The following is a 10,130-nucleotide window of genomic DNA, read 5'->3' as shown; positions in this document are numbered from 1 at the left end:
GCCATGGAGGTAGCCTATGATCAAATTATGGTTTTGATGGTATTTCTTATAACAACTACAACAAGCCACACCAGGGATCCTCCCCCCCCGCCATCCCAGTGTTGTAACATACTAGATCTGTGGTTTTTACAGTTCAGTTAATGAAAACTCATGTGTCTTGTTATTTAATTGGAGGGCGACACTTTTAAAAAATTTATTTTTATGTGAATGTTTTACCAGATTCAGCCTTCACTCTGGTGCTCCAGCCCCTCCCTGTCTCTGACACTTCCATATGCTCTATCTCCCCTGACTTCTGAAGCAGCCCTTTTTCTTCCCTCTACCTGCCACCCTTGGTAGCTCCATTTCTCTCCCCCTTATTTTTCCCGCTGCTCCACTCACGTCACCTAACATGGAGAGACAATATTCCTCAAAGGAAGGAAACGGCATTTTCAACTGCATGTGTGAATCAGCCCTGAGGCTGTTAATATGTGTGTAGAATAGGAGAGGAGGATCTATATAAAACAGAACAAGGTTCCTGTGCTCAAGTGTCTTCCAGTACTGAAAGAAATACATGAATACTGCTGAGATTTGAAGACTTGAAAATATTTATCGTAGAGCAGGGGGAAAGTTGAAACTTTTATTGAACCAAATTCTGCTGGTGCAAACATACAAAGTAAAGTCTCTCGAGTCAAAGCTAATTTATTTACACAGAGAAAGGATGGCAAAAATAACTATCATGTGTTTTTGTTTTTTTTTACTATTTTAGCTGGAGCTTTCAGGACTGTTGGCAAGCTTTCACAGAAGACCACTTTGCCACTGATTCAGTAGAGAAAGAAAGTGCAAAACCAACAGACTCATCAGTGCATTTCAAGTTCGTGACTGAACTATGGAGAGAAGTTCACCACAGACTTAGAAGGTAAGTAGCAAAATATGGGTGGTTACTGTACTGCCACTTCCTTAAAACTATTGGATATTCCCCCTGAATGTTTATTGGGACAGAAATGTCATATTAGTTCTCTGAACAAATGACACATGTTTGAAGAACAGTTCAGTTATCCTGAGCAGAGAAGTGGAAGATCATGGAATGTGCTTATAGAACAGTTTGGTTTGGTTTGTTTGTTTTGGCTGATTCTCCAGTACAACACTTTCTTCTTTCATGAGATGCTCCTCCCATCATTCAAAGCACATTTAAAGCGCACACACCCTCCCCAAGAATCACATAGCATATCCCTCTCAGATCTACAATTCTATGCACCCTTAAGAAACTACAATCTCCACAGAGGCTTCAGGTTAGAAAGAGGGAGCCCTTTCTCCCTTATACACTCATTGGTGTTCTCAAACAGACCAAGGGCAGGACCTCCAGCAGCCTCCAGCCTATAAGAGTCCACTCAATTTCCCTGGGGCAAAACAGGTGTGAGTTGCCCATTTTCCCAGATGGGCAGCACCGTCAAGTTCTATAGAGGAATCAGGCTCTCTAATAATTGTCCTACACAGCGGTCATTCAAAATGAAAGCATTGTGCAGTTATCTTGTTTATCGGGCCTCTAAGACATTTTCTATCCCTTGCACAATCCCTCTGAAGTGCTACAGGTCAGAAAGAGATACATCACATAAGACTACTGTGTTGTGCCTCTCAGATGTCACATGGGAAGAGTCTATTAAATACAGACTTTTTCAAGCTTCTTTGTGTGTGTCTGTCCTTCTGTTCTATTACTTTGTTTTGCCCAGAGTAATTGATGCTGGTTTGAAGGCCTCCTCCATTTGAAGGGTTGCCTTGTCCAAGCCTGGCTTCAAGATAAAGAACAGTAAGTGCCCTGAAGTTGCCCTTCAGGGCTTAGCACCTAGATAACAGACTGAGCGGTCTTCACTCCCCACTATGGTGAGAGGTATTGTATTTCTACTTAAATTACAGTAATTATTTCTAAATCTGCAGCTTTATTTATTTACTTGCTCATACACATCTGTGTCCTGGGGGGGGGGGGAACACGACAATATCTTAGTGGCTACCCTAGTTACAAAGATAAAAAAATAAAAGCAAAACAAAAAAAGAAACCAACATAAGCATGGCCACTGAGGATTCGTGCCTTTAGCTAGTAAACACAGCTAAATTATTTGTAAAATCTCCCGTTCAAACATTAATAACCATTTGGACAGCTCAAAAATGCAATACCTGAGACAAAAGAAAAAGGGAGATCATTATATCATTTTATCCAACACTCATTTGCAGTAATGCATTCACAAAATGATAGAAGGGAAAGGAAAGGCTTAGGTCCCCAAAGAAGTACATTCATTTTCATTATAAAGATATATAACAAAATACACGTTCATGCAAACTTGGCCTTGGTCTGAGAATTCTGTATATTCATTTGTCTGAAAAAATAACGAATGTAGAAAGCTATGCTATTCTTGCAGTAACAAAATGTCAACATTGTCATGAACACCTTGCAGAAGCAGCTCTCCAGGGTAACTAACAATCTTCCTTCGTTTTGCAGCTTTAAGAGTCCCCACCAAAGCTTCAAAAAGGTTGGCACATTTGTCATCAGCAAAGAGCACACCAAACTTCACACTCAGTGTTCCATCAGGATCTAGACAAAAGAAATATTTACATTGTGATTATAGACAATATTTTTATTTCATCAGGCATTAATTCATTGTGTTTTACATGATTTTCATACATGATTTTACACTTTTGGTCTTATTATTTTAGTTGTCCTGGTTTTTTGTGCTTTGTATGAATTGCTTTTACTTACGTTTTTGGAATTGCTGTAAAGTGCCTTGTGAACAGTTTTCATTTAAAAGCAGACCTGAAAAATACTTTTATGACTTTGGGATGTTAGACTACATACAGAGACCTTTCTAAGGATACAGCAAGTGTTAAAATCCAATCAAGGCTTCTAATTATTGGAATAGTCAGTCCAGCCTCCTGATGAGGTGATCACCTGGGTGATGGGCCATTAAGGGGAACAAAAAAAGTGGATCTGTGTGAGATGGCAAATTGGTGAAGCCTTTCCCCCCTCAACTCACAGGAAGTTAGAAGGATAAAAGCAGATTCGAACTCATGGTCCCTTCCAACACTTCAATTCTATGATTCTATATTGAGTACTATTAATACAACCCAAAATTTAGGCCTAGTTAAGCTAAAGTAACTCAGGAGTAACTGTAAAAACTCTTGTGACACCTTAAAAACTAAAAAGAAGTTATTATGGCATAAAGCAGGCATGGCCAAACTTGGCCCTCCAGATGTTTTGGGACTACAACTCCCATCATCCCTAGCTAACAGGACCAGTGGTCAGGGATGATGGGAATTGTAGTCCAAAACATCTGGAGGGCCGAAGGTTGAGGGTGCCTGGTGTATATCATCAATCAGAGTTGAAGGACTTTTGTCTTCTGGGTTTATGGGGGTTTTCTTGTTGTTATTCTGTCTCTCACAGCTACAATAAACCTACCATTAAAATTATGGACTGGTCATTTCTTCGTCAGAGGGCAAACGGGCAAATTTAGCAGGGGATCAAATACTTTTTCCCCTCACTGTAAACTCCACATTTAGGTAGCACAGAAGCCAATGCAGAACAGAGCTGCCATTGCCAGTGAAAGCCAAACACACATACTCTGCTCGTCTTGTTAGCATAGCTAGCTAGGAATTTGCTAGATCAGAACCCAGGAAAATGGCAACTGGATAAACATTTACTGGAAATGGGAGTTCTGAAGACACTTCCTACAGTACCTAAGTCATAGGTGAACCCCAAAACAGAGGTGCTAAAGAGAATTCTCCAGACTGGAACAAATTTTGTAACCGTATCCTATCACATTTGAGTTGTTCTCAGAAAGTTAAGTGCAGAAATCTTGACTGATGTGCATCCAGTCTCCCACGGTTTGAGAGTGAGGTGGATGCCTGAACCGTTACCGTCTTTCTTTCTTTCTTAACCACTAAGTTCCAGGTACTTACTTTTGGTCCCCAGTCTCCGAATCTCTTCAACTAAAAGGCCGATTTCATGTTCAATGTTCATTGTTGCCTACAAATGAATTATTTAATGAGTTACAACTTGTTCCATTCAGTTTTCTTTCTTTTCTTTTCCAGATCACACCACACTGGATTATTGTGGACTCAGCGCCAACGGCGGAGAGTGTCTCCATGCCACGAGGGTGCATGTGTGCATGGGTGCGTGTGTCCACAAACAGAGTCCACTGTGCCCGCCCAGCCCCTACCACCACTGGAGAAACAACAGTGCTGAGTGGCATGGCTGCTGTGCCCTCTTCGTGCCACCCTCTGTGGATCCGAGCTTTGCAAGGCTTCTTGGAGAGGGCAGTGTGGGAATGCAGCAGCCATGCTTCCCTCAATCCCAGTCTCATGCACAGCCTCAATTACAGCTGCATATTCCTGCATTGCAGGGGGTTGTTCAGGCTTCCTCAATGTTTTTGGCCTACAACTAGGGATTGTAGGAACTCCCTATAGCTAGGGATCCCATGATCCCTAGCTAGCAGGACCAGTGGTCAGGGATGATGGGAATTGTAGTCTCAACACATCTGGAGGGCCGAGGTTCAGGAAGCCTGGAGTAGTTGATCCTCAAGGTCCCTTCAAATGCTATGATTCTGTGATTCACCATCTTTTTACATTATTTTTTTTTAATTGGCCACCATTAACTCACTTAAATCCATTAATATCAGTGGGTCTACTTGGAGTATGACTTGAGCTGGATACAACCCACAGGATTTAAATCACTACTTTCCTAGACAAAACACAAGGAAAAACTGGCAGTCTTCTCTGATTACTGGTTCTAGATATTTTATGGTCCATGTGCATTTTGTGCTCAGGTTATTGGAATAAGCATTGTTAATTATGAGACCACAGGTGGTTTATTCCTGCAGCTCTGGTCTAAAATGGAGAGAAGTGCCATATTTAATTCCAGCATGGCTAATTAAACGATTGTATTCCATATGCTTTCAGAAAGGGCATGTGTGTGTGAACATGCATGTGTGGCACCCAAAGTGCAACAGGTTGTAATACATAGAACAGAATAGCTGTAATACTGTAACAGAATATCTGCCCATAGGCTGAGAAAAGGTTTAAGCGTTGCTGCTGAAACATTACTGTCACTTTAACGTGCTCCACACAGCACATAAAACAGCACTAGAGGAGCTTACCATGTGCATCAGGCAGTGCTTATCATGCTACCACATCAAACTTTGATGATAATTTGCTCTGCGTTAGAGAAATGACCCAATCTGTGTAGTAAGCCCTGAACACAAATGTTTCATTATATAGTAACGGCAGTCACATGAAGCAATGCAAAGTGAACATGTGGAGGCCAGCCATTAGTTTTATCTTTTTTGTTCCTCTGGTAGGAAAAGAGAAGTTGTTGTTTTTCCAAAAACAATGAAGTTACAGTTGATGGTGGAATTGTGTAAGCTGGTAGCGTGCCATGAGGATTATGCCACACATTACACAGCAGTAAACTAGGATTTGCCACTGAGAGTACAATCAGCAAAGAACTGCAATCAATGCTGTCTCTCTGATTTGTATACTTGTGGAATATAAGTGTTTCCATACATATTTGTCTCATTAGGTGTACATTTTAAAAAGAAACATTGCACACGAAGTGGTTTCACAGTTCCTCTGAAAAAAAGTGGAAGAGTAAAATGGCCAAACACCAAAAACATGATTTTATCATAGATAGGCAGGTGGTCACAGACCACAGCATCCTGACAGTGTATGCTGTAACATCACCACCTCTTCAAAATGTGCTGTGTTGCACTCCAATGATACTGACCCGCTGAAGCAAATTACTTCTTTGGCCAACCAATGGCATTTTTACTGGATAAAATTGTTGTTTGTGTATATGAACCGCATATCTGGATACAGCCCTAACATGTCCAGTCAGCACAAGGATTTCTGCTTACACAACAGAACTTTCCCTGTCTTCTCTCCTGCCCACATACCCCACACCCATCCAAAATCTGTTCTGGAGAGCTGGGGGAAATCCCAAAACAGATTTAGGGGCTGGGGGATTGAGTTTCATTGTGCCAGCAGAAATCCTTGTGCTGATGGAACAAATTAGTTGGATATCTCCCATAAAATTTCCAGAACTAAACCCTTGAACAGGAGTTGACAGACATGCAAGTTCTTCAAGAATCAGTCCACAAACTATTACTGCCCCCAGATGATGTTTCAATAGAGACATTCACCTTATCACTTTAACACTGAACACAGAACGTATTAGAAGCAGGACGGAGACTTTAGCAGACTGTCTCTTAATTTCCTGTCTGTTCACCATAACCACAATGGCTAAGAAACTGCAATATTTTCAGTTAAGAAGTAGAATCCTAAACATGTCTACTCAGAAGAGCCATTGAGTTCAATGAGACTTACTGCCCAGCAAGTGAGTAAACGACTGTAGCCGCTACACACACATGTATCCCTGTCATGATCCTGCTTCCACAATTACATGAAATGCAATAACAACTTGGAACAAGTATATTCCCAGCTGAAGACTGAAATACTTGAAATAGCATAAATGTGGCGGGAAGTGGCCAATGTCTACTTGAATATGTTTCTGTTCACACATTATCCCAAGGTGTTGAAAGGATATATTTATCTGAAAATTTTCACAGAATGCTATGGCATGAAGTTGGATCCCAATAGATCAGGAGGCTGTAGAATTGCAACTCCCATCTCCCCTGACCAGTGGCCATGCTATCTGGAAAAAGTGGAAACTGGAGCCTGGGGAACCAGAGATTCCTCACCCCTGCAACAGCTAAATGTTAGTGGGGGAGTTGACTTAGCATGCTGGTCCTAGGAGTGCAGGAGAGGCAGGAAATGGGTTGGTTGTGTTTAGGACCACAAATTCCTTTCGTGTGGGTTCAGCGCTCTGCAAACCAGCCGCTGAGTAACTTCCTTCCTGATGCTTTGCACACCCTAATTTGGCAATGTTGCCTCTGGGTTCAGATCACGCCAAGGGAGCCTTCCTCGCTGCTGCTGCTGCTGCTGCTGCTGCTGCTGCTGCTGCTTCCCTGGGCTCCCACAAACCCTCCTTTCCCAGGCTACCTCGGCAAAACAGCTCTTTGCCTCTTTGACCCCACAGGTCACACGCTGCTTTCTTTGTCATTTGCTTCCAAGAGCAGCAGCAGCAGCAGCAGCAAGCCCAGAAGGCGCGCCGCGCGTCAGCTCTTCCGTGAGGAAACCTGTGCTGGAGACTCAATGAGGAGACGGAGGCGGGGCGGACACGGGGAAGTGGGAACTGTTGGCGTGGAAACAACTCGCAGGCGCCGATTGGAGGAAAGCAGACGGCGGCGCACGTGCCGCCCCGGGAGCGAGCCTTGCAGCCCCGACCCCAGGCTTTTTTGCTTGGAAGCCGGCCCCACTCCGCCCACCCCAAATAAGCTTGCTTAGGAATGGCACCCTGGTGCTGCCATTATGCCGAGCATTAAGTCCCGCAAAGCATGTTGATTTATTTTATTTTACTAGGGAGAAGATCAGCCCTGATTCCGTATGAAACCAGCGCGCCCTTCCGAGTGCTGCTGTTGCATTACTGTATAGGGGTGAGAGCCCATCACAAACCCTTAGCAGTAGCAGAGAGGGTTTCAAAATCCTGATTTTTTTAATTATTTAATTTAAGGAAAGAGGGGAAGGAGTCTTCAGAGCCCTTCCCCACCCCTTTTTCTTAAAATAAAAAATAATATGTGCCGCTCACCGGCGGCTTCTTCCTTTCAGTCCCCAACCGCGTGCAGGTCACGTGGGGGACCCCGGTGCGGAAGTACTGCAGGTTGACACGCCGCCTCCTTCCTAAGCAGGGCCGGGGCGGGAGATCCCCGGGCTCCCCAAAATCGCCACTGGCTGTGATCTCAGCGCCAAAAACGCAGGTTTTACTTAATGGCTGCATGCACTCGCTTGTTCCCCCCATCCATGAGCCCCAGCTCTGAGTCGGCTGGCCAACCACCGAGCCCCTCCATGCTCCGCTGCCGCCGCCCACCACCAGTTGCCCACCCTCGTGGTGCGCCCTCATCTCCACGCTCACCTTGATCAGATTCCCCTGCGCAGGATTCCTTCTCCTCCGGTTTCTTTGAATGGTTAGAAAGGAGCCGCCTTCGGAAGCAAGGTACAGGAGGAAGTGTGGCTCTCGGAGGGAGTGTCAGAAGGAGGGAAGCTGCTGCCCCCCCCAAAAAAAGGCACGAGAATAGGGTAGGTGCCGCCCACAGGAAGGAACAGAAGCTCTCTCGGGAGAGGGAGAGAAGGGGGGGGCGAGCGAAACAGGTACAGAAGCCCTGTCCTCTGTTGTTAGTGTTGCGTGGGCAGACTCCATACCTGCGGGATCTGTTTTGGCCCCGCCAGAACCTGGAGATGCCCCAACCTGATTCAAAAGAATTTAAAGATTTGTAAGCCCAGGAATTCATTTTGAATACCAGAACACTGAACTAAGTCCACAGTCCTTCCACTCCTGCTTAACCCATATATATATAGAGAGAGAGAGAGAAAGAGAGAGAATATATATATATTCTCTATATATCTCTATACAGTATAGTGTAAGGCGGAGGGGGGGAGTCATTTTGTTGCTGCCATCCTTAAACTGGTGAGAGTCACATAGAGACCTACTGGTTGATCCAGATCAGCCTTCTGCCCAATGTAAAAGAAGGGATTTCAGCAGAAAAGCTGCTTCTACACAACTGTTCAGCGAACAGAAACCCTGTCATGGTTTGCCTCTGGCCACTCTGCTTCTATAATGGGCTTTGGTACAGGATTCACTTCTGCATAGTTCTGGGGAAAGGGTTTATTGAGTTTTCACAAGTAATGTGTAGACCTACGGTACTTTAGGTAAGGTGGGGAACCATCAATCCTGCAGATGTTACTGAACTACAACTGTGTTAGCCCCAGTAAGCATGGTCAGTGGCCAGGGATGATGGGAGCTGTAGTTCAGCAACATGGGGGGGGGGGCGCGGGTGGCAAAGGTTCTCCACACTTGAGATAACGGCTGGTTTGCACCTGTATGTTCATTATATGCTATGGCAGCATCAGTCAATGGTTTGCATGTACAAATAAAGAACTTTATACATCCAAAAATCATCATCAGCCTGGTGGAGTAGCCCCCCTCCCACTTTCCCAGGGCAGGGGTTCCAACTTGAATAAAATATTGGGGGGATAGGTAGGCCCCACCCTGCATAACTGATCACATGATGTGGTGTGCACACACCATTTGAATGGCAATGGAAGGTGAAGACCCCTTGGGCTCCAGGAGTTGGCTCCTATGTCCAGCGACTTCAGAAGTTACTGTGTGCTCTGAGAGAAGGTAGAAGTGTGGAACCCCAGACCAGGAAGCCTGTGCCGCCAGCTCTTGAAGTTGGCCTAAGAATATTTTGTACTATTTGTTTATTCCAGAAGTTTAAATTGTAATTATAATATTTTAAATTAGTGATGCATGCCACCCCAATCTCTGAGCAGTGTGGGATTCCAAGGGTTCGGTTTCCTTGGAATGAGGCAGAGACTGAGGTGTCTTTCTGATATATGATTTATTTACACATATATGCAACCTGAGCCTATGGTGGAGGGGCTCACAGCATTAACAACCTAGAAGGTCTTGCTTCTCCTGTAGTCACAGCATTGGATTCAAGCAGAAATCAAGCATGGCTGTCACTTGCTGGATTCTGACAGTAGCCTGCTTTTAACCCAGCTCTAGCTCACACACAATTTGGTTTTTGTCTTTCTCACTATCAGTCAGGTAGGGGAGAGGTCCCTTCCATTTGCAAATTCCTTTCTTATACCAATGACCAATACTTAGGGCCATTATCTCACCAAGAAATCCGTCTGGTTTCATCAACAATGGAATCCCCCAAACTCACAACATCTTAGGTGCCTTAGAAGAAAGGCAACAAATAGATAAATTAACCCAGGCAGACTTTTGATATTGTCTCAGCTACAATACTTTTCAAAAGGCTATTCCCAGGTTCAGCTATGACTTAACAGTTGCTGGACCTTCCTGTGGCAGCGAGCAAGTTATTGTCATCCAGAGGAGGAAAAAACTTAAACACATTGCAGAGTTCCCAAAAATAGACCAGAGGCAATTGTACTTCATCCAGCAGAGCTTTACTGCTACTGAAGGCAAATGAGCATAATGGTCATACATTCAGGTTTGGCACAGTCCATAAGAAATCCAGTTGCAGCAG

General features: G+C 44.2%; 1 protein-coding gene across 1 annotated transcript; it reads right to left on the bottom strand.

Annotated features, from left to right (window-relative positions):
• Window positions 1–1,094: 1,094 nt before the first annotated feature.
• ABRACL (ABRA C-terminal like) lies at window positions 1,095–8,194 on the bottom strand. The gene is made up of 3 exons (XM_083607864.1): window positions 7,991–8,194; window positions 3,925–3,991; window positions 1,095–2,563 (listed from the first exon to the last, which is right to left on the bottom strand). Exons 2-3 carry the CDS (start codon window positions 3,983–3,985, stop codon window positions 2,379–2,381), a joined length of 246 nt encoding a protein of 81 aa, XP_083463990.1. The 5' UTR covers window positions 3,986–3,991; window positions 7,991–8,194; the 3' UTR covers window positions 1,095–2,378.
• Between the last annotated feature and the right edge of the window lie 1,936 nt (window positions 8,195–10,130).

The sequence above is a fragment of the Podarcis filfolensis genome (genome assembly GCF_964270895.1).
Source record: "Podarcis filfolensis genome assembly, chromosome: 3".
Taxonomy (NCBI): Eukaryota; Metazoa; Chordata; class Lepidosauria; order Squamata; family Lacertidae; genus Podarcis; species Podarcis filfolensis.
Note: the sequence above shows the minus strand (reverse complement) of the source record. Positions and strands in the feature narration are given on the sequence as shown.

Coding starts and splice junctions, on each gene's coding strand:
- ABRACL (XM_083607864.1), bottom strand. CDS start 3,985: ATGAACATTGAACATGAAATCGGCCTTTTAGTTGAAGAGATTCGGAGA. Junction 2,564..3,924: donor TCGGAGACTGGGGACCAAAA/GTAAGTACCTGG, acceptor TCTTTTGTCTAG/ATCCTGATGGAACACTGAGT.